Here is a 14,679-nt window from a genome sequence, read left to right on the forward strand (position 1 = left end):
AGAAACATGGTCTGGAGGGCAGGTTCCTTTTAATCCACTTGTGGGCACCTTGGGGGATGCCCTAGGACTATTTCATGGGGGGGGGGGACTTGAACAGGACCCGCCCCCCATCAGCACATTTCCAGGCAGCTCTTGTCCTGTGGCTCCTGGGCAAGCCCAGCCCCCACCCCAGGGTTCCACCAGCCACAGCACCTGGGGCAGGTGGGGCCTGGTGGGCACAGTGTTGAGTCAGGAACCTGCACTCGGGTGGGGGTCTCTAGGGACTCATGCTGACCTTCATGGTGGGGTCACACTTCCCCATCTCGCAGTCCTGGGGCCAGCCCCTCTCCCCAGCACGGGTGTGTGCAGCGTCTGGGTGCCTGGCTGCCCCAGGACAGGGCTCCCAGGGAAGGGGGCTCATTGGACAGCAGCCCCAGGCCTGCTGTGGACAGAGAGCAACCCTAGTGCTGCCAGAGGCCAGGTATGACATTTCCTTCTGTGTCTTTTTCTTTCTTTTTTTTTTTTTAAGAAAAAGGAAACAGCAAACTTTTTGATGTTGCATCCATCTTCCACCAGCTCAGGTCCAGTCACTCGACCCTGGGGCAGGTGCTCAGCCCCTGCAGGGTCCCTGGGGCAGGAAGGCCCAGTGCGTCCCGCTGCCTGGCGTCTGCTCACCATCTGCAGTGGGTCACTGAGGCTGGTGGGGTCACAGGAGGGGGTGGACGCTCCTTCACTTACGCAGGCCTGTGGGGGCGAGGTGGGGGTGAGCAGGGTCAGAGAACCCGGAAGGAAAGTGCAAGGGGTCAGCGGTCAGCAAGGGCGGCTGTACCCTGTTCCCTTCCAGAACAAATGGGACAAAATCCAAGAAAAGGAAGGCTTCCTGGCCTTTGGGAAAGGGCCAGGGGCAAGAGGCTGAACTTCTGCCAGGCCTGGCCAGGACTGCGGCTTGCCACGGAAATCTCAGGGCCTTGTCCCTACACAGCTGACTTTGGCCGCAGGCACCTCAGTGGGGTTTGGGCCAGGAGACTGGGAGCAGAATGAGGGGCTCACCTTGGGTCCCTCTGGCCACCCAGATCCATGGCTGGAGGGAAATCCCAGAAGCTTGTCCAGCCTGGCAAGCTCTTCCAGAGCCTGTGTGTCCAGGCCATCAACTCCCACACACCTTGCCCTGGCTTGGACGCCCGAGCGAGGTCCCCTACTGTGGGAGCTGGACACCTGCTACCTCTGACGGCCCTTGGCTGACGTGGGTTACTTAGAGGATAGAAAGGCTGGGAGGCTGCCAAGAGGGCCAGAGTCCCCAGAGGGTAGCTGCAGTGTGGCCCCAAGGGCAGGCTTGTCCCTGAGGGCCAGGGTGGGACAGAGGAAGCACAGCCCTCCCAGGAGAAGGACCACCAGCTGCCTCTTCTGACCCCAGCTTTCAGGATTCCACGTGGGACAGGGCCCGCGGCAAAGGTCCCTTCAGAGGAGGTGGGCCAGCAGCCCAGGTGCCCCGACCTGAGGCCTGGGGAGTGCAGGGCCGTGGACACTGCTTTTCAGGAGGGAAGTGTGACCCTCCAATGGCAGGGAACACCTCACACTTCCTGCCATGGTGAGAACTGGGAAAATCGCCACGTCACCTCCCGGGAGGAGGCCTCTCAGCGCCTCCTGGGTCCCCGGCACAAAGCCAGCTCAGCTCCCACTCCCACAGACCCTGCTGGGTGCGGCGCTCTGCACCCCCAGTCCAGGCCTGCTGCCGGCGTGAAGAGACCTTGGGAAGGTGGGAGATGGATGGACGGATGGGTGATGGATGGACAGACAGAAAGACAGCTGCCTGGTGAGGCTTCCCAAGGTGGCTGTGCTAACCGCACTGGCCAGGCCAGCCGGGGCAGGCTCTGCGGCCGTACTTACAGGTACGCCTGCTGGAACAAGAGGCTGGAAGACTTTTCATTGACATGGTAGAGAGGAAATGGGTCAAATCCACCAATGAAATCAACTGAAAGAAACCAAGACCCAAATAAAACAAACCCAAACAATGGACAAGATGGCAGAGTGAGGTCGTCCCCAAGCACAAACACCCCTGCAGGGATGCAGAGGCAGAGAGGCAGCGGCCTGAGGTGGCGCCCCTGGCGGGCGGGCTCACACCCGGAGGATGAAGGGCGGACTCCCGCTGGGGGAAAAGCTTCAAAGGATGCTGGCGCTCTCAGGAGGCTGCGGGGGCTGCCCGGCTCTCCCAGTCACAGCACCTTGAGGTGGTGGCTGCACAGTGCATTCCTGGCCAGGGCTTGCTGAGCAAAGCTAACACATTCTGAACCCCAGGGCTGGCTCCCATGCGAAAACGTTTTAGTGCGACCGACACAGGAAGCCCCTTCCGTTTCTTCCCAGCCAGCTGTGGGCTGAGTGACGGTTTGGGGGTCTCACCACACAAGGACTGAAGGTATCTGGGGGCTGGTCCAGGAGTCAGCCTGCTCTCTGAAGGATGTATGGACCACCTACCCAACGGCCGCCTGACCTCTGGAAACAGGCTCTGAATTCAGATCCCAACCCCAGAGAAGCTGCTGCCTGTGGAGCCACGGCGCTCTCCCCGGGTGCTCCCAGCCCCGCCCACCCTGACTTCGTCCTCCTCTGCAAGGTCTTCCTCTTCCCAGGAGACCCTATTGGAGCCTGAGGCAGTCAGGGCCAGCGAGAGCACCCCAGCGTTGACGCTGCAAATTAAAGCACAGTCCAGGGGGCTCATGGGTGGGGGGATGTACGAATGGTCTCAGACGGGCCCAGCCAGAGCTGGGGCCTGAAGCGGCCCCAGGTGCAAGGAGGCACTCGGCGGGGCAGCGGGGCAGTCAGGGCACTTTCCTCTGTAGGTCAGAACTCAGCCTTCCGCCTGCAACAGCTGTGGGGATCACTGGGGGCCAGCCCGCAGCACAGGAGCCCCCAGCCCGGGGGAGCGGGGGTGCACTGCGCCCTGGTGCCGCAGCCCGGGACCCTCCTCATCTCTTCTCAGGTGGCTGGACCGTCCCCCAGGCCAGGGGGGCCAGGACAGGCCAGGACCTCTGTGGCACAGGGATCCATTTAAGAGGCCAGGTCTCAGGCCTGGGCCATGACAGGCCTCTGTAGTCGATGTTCAGCTTCCCTTTCCCTCCCCCACTGCCTGGTGGGGCCAGACGGCTCACTAAGGGGCTTTGGCAGGAGGCTGGTGGCCGCACACTTACAGCTGTCCTCCTCCTCGGTGAAAACACTGACCACATAACAGGCACAGATGAAGCCCAGGAGCTGAAAGACATGAGAGGATTCTCAGGGCGAGGACCCGGGAGCCGGAGAAGCATCATTACGGGAAGTGGGCCCCAGGGCATCCTAACTATGAGGCCACTGCCCTCTCGGCCTCTGTGTCCTCGCCTGTAAAACACAACAAGGAAAGAGATCCCTTGGCCTCCTAAGCTCTGGAGTTCTAACGGCGTCGAGTCCCCACTGTGGGGGGAGCACCTCTGCAGGTGAGGGGGACACATGAGGGTGAGGGGGCCAGTGGACAAGCAAGTCAGGAAGATGACCAAGCCCCTGCTTGAACAGGGGGTGAGATGCAGAGAGAAGCCCTGGGAGACCCGTAGCCACGGCCTGGATGGGCCCCAGGCCGACTGTGCCCCCAGCGTGACACCCCCATTACAGACGGGCTGTCCTCCCTGGGGTCTCTGGCCTTAAGCAGACAACCACTGGGTTTCTCCTCCTGGGGGAGCGGGCGTCTAGCGGCAGCCACAGAGGACAAGTTTTGAGCCCACCAAGCTGCATGGTTTGGAAGAGAGTGCCGGAGAGAGAGACGGAGGCCTTTGCCCAGCAGGCGACTGCGGGCAGAGTGGATGGGGCTGGCTGCTGCCCTGCGGGAGTCGAGGGCTTGACCTGGCAGAGATTCTTCAGCCAGGCTCCTCAGAGGATGCTCAGACTGCAGGGGAAAGAGGACAGGTGAACGCCCGGGCCCCAGGGCTGCTAGGAGAAAGGGCTTCCACTGAGACGGGCAAGACCGGCACTGCCCACGGCTGGCCCCTCCGATCTCGCACAGCCCAGGCAACAGTAACCATGGGGTGAGTTACTCCCAAGTGTGGAGTTTACTGGCCTCATGGAACTGCATCCTCTCTGATGAGAACGAGGGGGCCCGGCTCCAGCCCTCAGCACACAGCGGCCTGGAGCAGACAGCAAAGTGCATCTCGACACTGCAGGGGCAGCTAAGGAGGGGCCCACAGCTCCCTGTGCTCCCAGGATCCTTGGAGGGGCTGCCCCACCCCAGCTCATCCCGGAGGCTCTGCAGAGGGAAGCCTCTTCCACAGAAGCTGGAAACCTGAGAGGTGGCCCAGGACAGTGAGCTCATGCCCTCTGACCTCCAAGCCCAGTAGGTCAGACCTCCACGCTCTGGGGCATCACCAACTGTCTGATCACCCCCACACCAGGTGGTGATCTCGACCTCCAGGACATAGCACAGAGGATGGTCCCAATGGTGGTGGGTCATAGGTGCCCCAGCTGCCCCGGGCAGACGTTCCCCCAACATTCCCCACCCTGCATGGTGTGGATGGTCCACCCATGGGCTCCCGCTCCCTCCAGCTTGGGGTGGCCAATGGGGAGCCCAGCAGGAGACTAGGGGGAGGGAGGGGGAGGGGGTTGGGGGAGAAGCAGGACGTATATCTCCCAGTGCCTTGTCTGCAGGACTGCCTCCCAGCCCCGGGGCCACAGCTCTGCAGATCTCTGTGGTGTACCATAACTCCTCCCTGCGTCCCTTCAGGCCAGCGTGGCAACGGCTCAGCCACAGCCCCGAGGGAGTCTGGTATCCCATGTGGTCTCCAACAGGGCACCCACCCTTCACTAGCCCCCAGGAATTCACCTAATCTGAATGCATCATTTGTCTTGGTGGGACCTTGCCTGATCAGGGGAATAAACAGAAAAGATGTTTCATGGGGATTCCTGCCATGGAGAAGCTAAGCAGTCTTCTGAGAGAGGTGGTGGGGAAACTGCAGCCTGGGAGGGGACAAGAGGCTGGTGGAGGAAGGGGAACAGGAAGGCAGCCACTGGCACAGGAGCAAAGGGCTGAGGGAGCGAGAGACTGGCCCTCCGTCAGCGAGACCTCAGGGGGTGCACTTAACCTTTGTGTCTTGGTTTCTTCACCACAGAACAGGCCCAGTGTGCCTCCAAGGAGGAGGTGGAAGCCTGTCTGTCCAGGCGGCAGGTCAACGGCTCCTCTGTGCCTGTCTCTTTGCCGTTGCACAGCAAACTTGAGACACCTTCCCAAGCAGCCTTTCCTGGCACCGTGGGCCCAGGGGGAGGCCGCCCACAGGAGCCTGGAGCTCCTCTTGGGAGAACGGGGGGGGGGGGGGGGGGCGCAGCCCTGGGCGCTGGCCGCGGTGCTGAAACCTCCACAGCCGCCCTGCTCCTCCTCGGCGGGGCGGGGCGCCGGGGAAGGACGTCCCAACTGCCTCTCCTGTGCCCTCCAGTCCCTCCTCCTCTCCTCCTCCTCCTCCTCCTCCTCCCCCTCCTCCTCCGGATTCGGCCCAGCTCTTCCGTGAGGCTCTCAGACGGCCCGCAGGACCTGCTCCCCCAGCCCACCTGTGCAGCCAAGGGCCTGCTGCTCCTGGACCCCCGAGGACAAACAGCAGAGGCTGACAGGTATTCAGAAACTCGCACTTCACTGCAGAAATCCCCAGCGGTGTCTCCCCCAACAGTGCACAGCGCTTGCGCACCAACAGCACGATGGAAACGCCCTGCGAGAATCGTCACTTGTCCTTTTCCAGTTTCCTTTCTGTTGCCTGTTCACAAACCCTGTCAGTGACTTCAGAAGTTCTGACTTGTATCCTTGGCAAGTGGTTCTTTCTCTTTTCGAGCAACGTACCCTGGTTCCCACGTGTTTTGGGGTAACCGGAGCCCTCTTTTTGCCTCAGCGAGTAAACCGTGGTGGGAGAGAGGAGGTCCCAGCACCTGAAGGAGGGGCAGCGCCCAGGCGCCCCGAAGTCTGGCTTCTGTTGGACCTGCAAGAGTGGGGGAGCGGGCAGCCCAGCAAGCTCTCACGGCTGCCCCCACGGTCTCGAGCCTCGTGCCAGGGGAGGCCCTCGACTTGGGATTCAGTTTCCGATGTCAGCTGCCAGCGCAGAACCTTTGTCCTGTAAACCCGACACCCACTGGGACATGTTGGCATCGACCCAGGGGGTCAGGAGCCCCCAGATCTGACCAGTGCCCTGCGGTGGCCCACCGCGCGTGCCAGAGCCCTGGAGTCGGCCAGCTGCCAGGCACTTACTTGCTCAGCCCACTCTCCGCCCTCCCTCCACATCAAATCGTTTCTCTGCAGACAAAATGCCTGATGTCTACTGAAGTTTGAACTTCAGATACACGATGAAACTATTTTTAGTAAGTACAGCCAAAAAGTGGCATGGAACACGCTTACAGTAAAACTTACTTGCTGTTTATCTAAAATTTAAATTTAACTGGGCGTCATGCATTTTTATTCACTGAATCTACACCCCTAACTCTCAACGTAGCAGGAGCTGAAAGTGGCCAGTGTGCCAGCTGGCTAGGTCTCTGCCCCCCTTTCCACGACCCACTGTCGGGCGGACATGGAAACAGTCCTTCTGACTTGGAGGAGGCTGTGGAGAAGCTCTCGGGGCTCCTCACCTGCCCATGCTGCCTCCAGGGTGGGAAGAGGGCTGCAGGAGCCTCCATCCTGATCCCTCCCACAGAGGGCCCCCCCTCACCTGGCCCCCCCACCCCACAGCATCACCAGAGCCTCCGGTTCTGTCCCCTCGTTTCATCCTCACTCCGACCCTGGGGTTGGAGTCAGTTCCGAGCCCACTTTACAGAGCGGGGCACTGAGGCTGAGGTGGCCCAGGCCACACAGATGGGAGAGGGGGTGTGGTTCCTTAACCCTTGGGCAGGGATGGGTGGGAAGGGGCTCCCAGCCCTGGCAGAGGACGGTGGTCCTGCCTTGTGCAGGAAAGGCCTGGGACCTGGTCCCATAGCAGGATGAGCCCCCTCCACCCTTCCCCTCCTTTCCTCCCCTCCCCCAAGCTCACCGCCACCAGGATCTGCAGGGTGCTGTGCAGGGCCTCCACGTAGCCATGCTCCAGGGTGCAGCCGATGGCCGGCACTGGGGCCTGGCTGTCTAGAGGGCCCAGGCCAGCTGCTGGCTCCTCTCGCAGACAACCTGGACCATGCTCACGCCACCAGGAGCGGTGCCGGGAGAGGTTGAAGGTCAGGAGCTTGCTGTCCTGGGGTGAGGGGGTGGAGCTAGGTTAGTGCCAGGGACATGGTCAGCCTCCACCCACCCCAGCCCAGCGTGGGTGCCCAGACCTCCCACTTCCCCTGCCTGCAGAGGGGGGCAGGGGCACCAAGGCCCTCTCGGCCATTCTCCTGCAGGGAAGGCCTTGCTGTTCTTGCCAACAGCCCCCGGCTCACAGCCCCTCCTCCAGGAAGGCCTCCCTGCCCAGGTCGGACCCCCAGGACATGCTCTCACAGTGCCCTGGGCCCCTCCCTCACCTCTCCAGCGAATGCTGCCGTTTCAGGTGTATTTGAACTAAGGTCTGTCTCTCTCAGTGCCGCCCCAGGTATGGTCCCAGGGAGCAGGGGCCGTCTGCCCCACCGCACACCTGCCATCCCACTCCTGAGCATCGTGCAAGGATGAACTGAAATGCTTTGTGTGAAGGGCCCAGATCAGCAGCTCAGGCAGGATTCACTCACACGGGTGCTTCCACAGCACATGGCTTGGATGTGGTGCCCCCTCCCCACAGGAGGGACCCTGGGCTTTATCAGCATTTGAAAGAGCCGCAGGAGGACAGTGTCCCCTCTGGCCACACCGGTGCTGTTTCCATCTGCATGCCTCTGCCAAGGCTGGGCCCTCTGCTCCCCTTCCCCAGTCCTGACTCTCCTTCCAGGCACTGCCCAGGCTCCAAGGCCCCCTCTTCCAGGAAGCCTTTTTTGGTGCATCTCCTTCCAGCTGGTGACCACTTGCCCAGCAATGCCCACAGCCCCTCATCCATCCATCACATCACTTTCCCCAGACATTCACTGAGTCACTGCTGTGGGCCAGGAGTGCTCTGAGTGCTGGAGACAGAGGCATGAACGTTCTCTGCCTTGGCCGGGGGAAGCAGGCGACAGACAGACAAACACATCCAGTGCCCACGGGACCTGGCCAAGACCCCCTCCGTTTTCGTGAGTTCCCCCCATTTTACTCACCTTGGAGAGGCCTCCCACTTCCAAGTAGAAGCAGATAATGAAGATGTTCCAGGTGATCCAGGCGGCTGCCCACACAGCGTACTAGGGAGACAAGAGAGGGTAGGGGGAGGTGAGCCCAGACCTTGGAGGGGAGGGAGCCCAACTTGCTTTGGCACAGTGCCTTTGGAGGACGAGGCCTCTGCAGCAGTAGAGGGGTCTCTGCTCCCTGAGTCTGGAGGCCAGGGTGTTCTGTTTGGAGGATGACCATCCCGAGCCCCCTAGGGACAGGTCTCAGCCATGGAGCCTCATACACTGTGCCAAGAGGGTGGCTGGGCTCCTGCTCCCATGGGAAGAGGGGCGCCCAGGAGATGGGGCTGCCGGGACAGCCAGCTGGAAGGACCCAATCTCCTGGCCCAGAGGTGCCCATGGCCCGTCCCAGGTGGACCAATGATAAGCAAGGGTATGAGCAGTCTGAACCCCCAAAATCCACCCAAAGAGCCCCTGAGATCTGCTGCAGGGAAAGGAGGGCTGCCAGCTGGCACCTGCTTTTGTCAAGTTTTACTGAGATGCAGCCACGCCCGGGCTGTGCCAGTGCAGAGCCAGGTACCCTCCACGGAGACCATGGCCCACAAAGCTTGGGAGACCCACATCTGGGCTTTTACAGAGAAGTGTCTGCTCCAAGCCCTGGTCGAGACCAATTATTTTGATCTGCACTGAACGAGAATGCTGCTCCGCTTGGAGCAGAACTTTCTGGACATTGTTTGAGCATCTCCAGAGACGGGATGGCAGTGGGGGGAGGGGCGGGGCTGGTGTACACTGGGTTCCAATCCTGCCTTGAACCCCCAGCAGGTGCTCTGCACCCCAGTTTCCCAGAACCATCCCCAAAGCCACAATTTCCAGGTCTGAACTCTGGAACTTATCCAGGCTTTGGGAAGGTTTGTGCCCGGGGTTCTGGAAAGATGGTGTATGGCTGAAATCCTGGCCTTTCCGGGTTTCCTGACAGAACTGTCACTGGAGCCCCCCTGCCAGACCTCCCACCCACCTTCCTGCAGGGGAAGGGCCGGAGCACAGCGGACTCACCACCACAATATAACGAGGCCTGTACTGGATGGTGCCGAAGAGCCCCAGGATGACCACTACAATGTGGACGAAGGTGGCCAGGATGGGCACCCACTGGTAGCCCAGGAAGTCAAACACCTGCCTCTCCAGGGCGGTGACCTAGGAGCAGAGCGGGCCTGTGAGGGGCGGCGGACCCCCTGGGGGAGGCCTCGGCCCCCCTCTCCTGCCTGATCATCACCATCCAACACCCACTGCGGTCCTGGCTCTTCCAACAAAAATCTCCAAATGAGTTGGATGGGCCTGGGAGCATCACTGCTGGGGTGTTCCTCCTCCAGTGAGCCCCCGTCCTCAGTTTCCTCATCTGCAGAATGGGCTCACAGGGGGCTGCCCTAAGGGGGCTGTAGGGCCAACAGCAAACAGTGGAAGGTGAAGGCCTGGGACACGGGTCCCAGGGTGCTCTCGGCCGCGAGCAGATGCTGGGCTCCTAGGCCCCCCAGATCAGCACCCTCCTCGTCTGTGGGGCTCTCTCACCATTTTGGGGTACTCCTCCCCTCCGAGGACTTTCTTTACCCCAGCTCTGTGGACGCCAGCCCTGCAGGCATGGCCAACAGAGGACCAACTCGAGGGAATCAGAGACACCTAAGGAAACTGCTGTTTCATACGTAGGGAGACAGACTGGCTCTGAGCTCAGTTGACTTCAGGAAGCAGTCATTCATTCCTTCATTCACTCATTCATCACGTTTGTGGGCCGACGACACACTAGGAGAAAGTACAGCTGAATCCGCTGCACCCCAGACACCATCCCACCCGTGTTGAGGACAAGGAATGCTGGCGCAGCAAGGGCAGAAAGGACCAGCACGTCCTGGAAGGATGGTGGCAGAGAAGGGACAGCAACCCAGCAGGGCCCATGGCTGCTTCCCACGGTTTCCCCACAGGCCCACTGCGCGCCCAGCACTCATTGCCACTGGACAGACTACGGAGGCAGGCGAGAGCCATCCCGAAGCACAGCGCCAGCAGAGGCGGAGACAGGGTGTCAGCTGAGCCCTGGGGCGGGGAGGACTCTGAAGGGCCGGGGGTGGGGTGGGGAGCCCCTCCCAGCAGGTAGCCTCAGGCATGGGAGGGAGACGCCAGTCTTCCCACAGCCAGGCAGGCTAGGTCACTGCATGCCCCTCCTCAGGACTAGCTGGGCTGAGACCAAGAGCAGAGGGGAGAGGGAAGGACGGGGTGGCAGGGGCCAGCCTCCCTCCCACATGGCCTGCTGGCCACAGCCAGGGAGCTCCGCACCCCTATCCCCCACCCTGGCCTGTGTCTTGGAGCCCTCTCCGGACCCCGACCAGCCCCCAAGAAGCAGCTGCTGTGGGAGCGTCCTGGGCACTGCCCAGCTGCCATGGACGGCCCCGAGCTGGGGGCATATATTTCCAAGAGGTTTCAGGGAGGGGGACATTCCAGGCATGCCCCTTGGAGGGCTGGGGTCCGTCCTAGGAGACAGCTGGGGTGGAGAGGCAGGAGCAAGTGCACAGCAGTGCATCACATCAGGAAATGGCCCTGGTGTTCCCACCAGGACAGCGTCCCCCTGCGAGTCACGAGGAGGAGGCTCCCAGCCACGGGGCAGAGCGCCTCCCCTCCATGGCTGAGGTGGACGCCGTCAGGCTGCAGCCTCCCTGATCACAGCCCTGTGTCCTTCACCCCCAAGGTTGCGAACCTCAGCGACAGTCCTGCTCGGTGGCTTTCTAGGAAAGGGACAAAGGTTGGAGGGTGCTAACAGGCTGGGGATGGCGAAGAGGGGCCAGTTCAGGGCCGCAGACACACCCGGGGGTGACAGCAGAGACGTAGCTGTGGGTTACAGGCCCCCACGTGCCCAAGTTCCCACCGCTAAGCTCGATCCCTAACTGCAGCCCCAACAAAGTCCCCACACATGGCACAGAAGAGAGTGGTAATTATGTGCCAGGAAGCAGGGGGAGGATTGGGGGCTCCTCAGAGGGGTCCTTGGCGCTGATTCTCAGAGCTCCCCCCCAGTCAGCAGGCACAGGACAGAGGGCTGCCCAACAACCTCCATGCCCCTGGACAGACCAGGCCAGACATTCACACGGCAGGGAGGACCTTGACAAGTCAAGCTCTGGGCCAAGGCAAGGGCTCCAGCCACTGTCTGGTCTGGGCTCCAGGGCCAGGGGCTGGGAGCTGGCTGCGCCCCAGGGCTGGGGGCTGTGAGCCGGCTGGGCCCAGGGCCGGGAGGGGGTGTGTGTGAGCTGGCTGTGGCTGCGAACAGGCTGCCACACTCAGGGCTCTAAGCCACACCCAGTGTTACCTCACGATGTCCGTGTGTAGGGGTCCAGGCACATCTTAGCTGTCTTCTCAGCTCAGGGTGTCACCAGACGTAAATCAAGGGGCCAGCAGGGACTGAGCAGGGTCTGTCCTGAGCCTCCTGACCTGGGTAGGGGGCTGCATTCTTTTGGGATGACCGAAGCTCCTGGCCGGACAGGGTGTGCATCCCTGCTAACCACTCTCTAAGTCTGAGGGGGTTCCCAGGGTCTGCTCACAGAAGACAGACCCTGCGCTGGCAGGCTGGCCAGCACAGGTGGCGGCCTGTGGGACATCTTTTCATTCTGAAGCCAAAGCACTGGAAGGCTCAGCACCCTGAGATGCCTCAGTGGCCGCCTGCCCACCCCAAGCCCCTCGCTGAGCCCTGGCTCCTGTCAACGCCTGGGGCACAGCCCGGGAAAGAGTGGGCAAAGGTCAAGCTATTCTTCAGGGAGAAGGCCCCGGGATGGTCGGGCCTTTGTCCCATAGCTGGGTAACGAGAAAACTCGCAAACTTGTCAAAAACAGAAAAGCAAGCCAAGGACCACCCCGCCCACAGCCTCCCCCTCGGCTCCCCAGCCCCACACACGGTGACCAGAGCGGAGAGGGTGTCAAACCTCTTCCCACTACGCTGGCCCCTCCACTGGGCAGAGCAGGGGTGGGTGGACAGCCAGGACAAAAGGCTTTTTTGTAGTCCCTGCTGCCTTTCAGCTCTGGCCACTGGCAGCACGGGGACACAGCTCTGTTCTGCCCTCAGGCTCACCTGGCTGAGACCAAAGAGTCTGCGAGAAGCCCCATCCAGGGAAACCCTGCTGCCCTCCAGCCTAGAGAACCACCCCGCATCAGCTGTAGTCAGAGTCCCAGCGGCCTGTGCCAGGCCCACCTGTGCACCATCCCCTGTCCTCTGCTGGCCAGACAGGCAACATGGCCCAGCCTGATCCCCAGAGCCCTGGGGCCTCCTCCCTCACCCACTGCAGCTGTTCCTGCTGCTCTGAATCTCAGCCCACAGTCGCCCTCAGGTGCATCCCTCACACCAAACTCAACCCACAGAAGCCAAAGTCATGCCACCGCCGAAGCAACTCTGCTTCCTGATGCCCGGACACGGCCAGCCAGCTGCCAGCCTCCAGACTGCAAAGTTCCCCGTCAGCCGGGGCTCCTCCTGTCCTCCTACCCATGATCCCTTCTTCCCTTCCCTGCCCCCTAGCCCCATCCCCAGGACGGATTCTGGCCACAGAAGGAGCCCTCCCACCCAAAGACAGTGAGTGACACCTCTGCTCCAAGGCTTGCAATAGCTCCCTATTGCCAGCGCAACAGTCCTCAGGCCTCACAGCCTGCTGCAGAGCCCAGGCTCTCCCTCCACCTTATCTGTCCAGCAAAACCCTGCAGACCACCCACCTTCCTCCATGCTCCCCATCAGCCTGCCCCCCATGCTTCCGCAGCACTCAGCTCACAGGGCAGCTCCAGTACTCCTTCCTTCCTCCAAACAGGACATACCAGCCTGTGCATCTCAGCCCCCTGCCAGCCCTGCCCCCAGGCAAAGGACAGGACCCCAATCCTGGCACAGCCATGGGTGCAGGAGGACTTCCTACTCACAACATCTTTGAAGCAAGCCCTTCCTCCTCCCCATCAGCCCCCTCTAGCTCAGGAGGAAGCACCCTGCCAGCTGAGCCAGGAGCACACCCAGCACCCTTCCACAAAGCAGCATTTCCCTTTTAAGACCAGAGTTCCAGGAACCTATCAGCATCTTCTCCCCAGCCCTGGGCCTCTACTCCAGGGCTCTAGGAGTGAGAACTACTCGGAGTCCCTGGAGCTCTAAGGGCAGGCGAAAACTTGGCCAAGGGATGTCCAAGTTCTTTGACAAAGCTTTGTACCCAGGGGGCCCAGCTAATCCTGGACACAAGAGACAGAAACGCAGCCCCAGGCACCCGCCTCTTCTCCACTCCCCATCTCCCCTGGCCAGGGCAAAAGGGGAGGGGCCACCTCCTCCACCGGCTTGGGAGGGGCCAGGGGCCGGCAGGGTGGGCCTCACACACCCCACACCCCCCACACCCCAAGACAGACACACACACACCCCTGTACACGCTCCTTGCGTGCACACTTGGGGCCACACACACTTTCTGTCACGCGTGGACGCCGGTGCCCCTTCCCCGCCGCGCGCACAGGACTTGGAGATCGCGGGCTAGGCGCCCGGCCCTGAAGGCTTTTGTTCCTCGCCAGCCAATTCCAGCAGCTCCCCAGCACCTGCCCAGCCGCTTGGGGCCCCGCGGCTGCCCCCGAGATCCGCGCGCGAGCACACACGCTGTGGGGCTCGCGGGGTTGCACCGAGGGGCCGTCGGGGTCGCGCACAGGGCGCTGGCTTCCCACGCCCCTGGCAGCTGCCGGGAACTTCGGCCGCAGAAGCTCTCGGGTCTGAGCTGTGCCCAGTCAGGAGCCTCCAGAGGCAGGCGCGGACCCAGCGGGCAGGGCTGGGGTCGGGGGACGGCGCCCGGATCCCCCATTGTGCAGGGACTGCGGGTCCCGAGGAGGGGTCGCCACTCACCAGCTGGAAAGTGCAGAGGAAGATGAGCGCGCAGCGGCCAGAGCAGCAGCCCATGATGTCTGCCCGGCTCGCGGGCGTCGCCTCTGCCAGTCTGAACCAGAAGCCACCCGCGCGCGGGATGCCCAACGCCTCGGCCCGCAGCCCCAGCAGCGCAGCTCCCCCCATTCCTGCCCCCCCGCCCCGCCTCCGGCCCCGCCCCGCCGCGCAGCGCCCTGCCCGCCCCGGCCCCTCGGCCCCGCCCCACCCTGCAGACCACCCCCATTCCCGGCCCTGCCGGCTCTGCCCTAGATCCCTGGTCCCTTCAGTCCCTGGCGGCCCCCGACCCCGCCCCACAGACTTGAGACCGCCTCTGGCCAGGTCGCACCAGGCACATCCCTCCGTCCTCCCGCCCTCCCCTCGCCGGCCCTTGGCCCTGGGCCAGTCCCTGCGCGCCCCCTCCTCGGGCTGCCCTCGGCCCAGCTCCGCCCCTCGGAATAACAGCTGCGCCTCGTCTTTCTCCCACAGCCCCAGACTGGACTGGAAGCCTCTGAGGGGCTTCTCGCCAGCTGGGGAGGGGGCGAGGAACCCTTTCTTAAAGGGGCGATGGCACGACTCCTCAGGCTGTGTGGAGCGGTGAGGGTCAGCCTGTGGCCCAGAGACAGACCCAAAGCTGCTGCA

At 62.5% G+C, this 14,679-nt stretch overlaps 1 protein-coding gene across 11 annotated transcripts; it reads right to left on the reverse strand.

The window, feature by feature from the left end:
• Nucleotides 1-12: 12 nt before the first annotated feature.
• Nucleotides 13-14,207, reverse strand: NKAIN4 (sodium/potassium transporting ATPase interacting 4). Of its 11 annotated transcripts, XM_074347612.1 has the most exons (9): nt 14,023-14,207; nt 9,208-9,345; nt 8,149-8,229; nt 6,990-7,184; nt 5,816-5,951; nt 5,533-5,732; nt 3,162-3,222; nt 1,867-1,951; nt 583-723 (listed from the first exon to the last, which is right to left on the reverse strand). In XM_074347612.1, the coding sequence occupies exons 1-9, from the start codon at nt 14,185-14,187 to the stop codon at nt 714-716; spliced, it is 1,071 nt and encodes a 356-aa protein (XP_074203713.1). In that variant the 5' UTR covers nt 14,188-14,207; the 3' UTR covers nt 583-713. The 11 variants fall into 11 exon arrangements, 9 of the variants coding, with proteins under 9 accessions (XP_074203711.1, XP_074203714.1, XP_074203718.1 ...); XR_012500718.1 differs by having other exon boundaries at nt 667-723; nt 1,867-3,222; XR_012500719.1 differs by lacking the exon at nt 5,533-5,732 and having other exon boundaries at nt 669-723.
• Between the last annotated feature and the right edge of the window lie 472 nt (nt 14,208-14,679).

This window comes from Camelus bactrianus, chromosome 19 (genome assembly GCF_048773025.1).
Source record: "Camelus bactrianus isolate YW-2024 breed Bactrian camel chromosome 19, ASM4877302v1, whole genome shotgun sequence".
NCBI classification, from domain to species: domain Eukaryota; kingdom Metazoa; phylum Chordata; class Mammalia; order Artiodactyla; family Camelidae; genus Camelus; species Camelus bactrianus.

What these genes read in the sequence shown, in the direction of transcription:
- NKAIN4 (XM_074347610.1), bottom strand. Translation starts at nt 14,187, where the DNA reads ATGGGGGGAGCTGCGCTGCTGGGGCTGCGGGCCGAGGCGTTGGGCATC. An exon ending in TCCTCTGCACTTTCCAGCTG is followed by an intron (nt 9,346 to 14,022) that starts GTGAGTGGCGAC and finishes CTCTGCTCCTAG; the next exon opens with GTCACCGCCCTGGAGAGGCA. An exon ending in CCCTGCAGATCCTGGTGGCG is followed by an intron (nt 5,952 to 6,989) that starts GTGAGCTTGGGG and finishes CCACTCTTGCAG; the next exon opens with GTCCAACAGAAGCCAGACTT.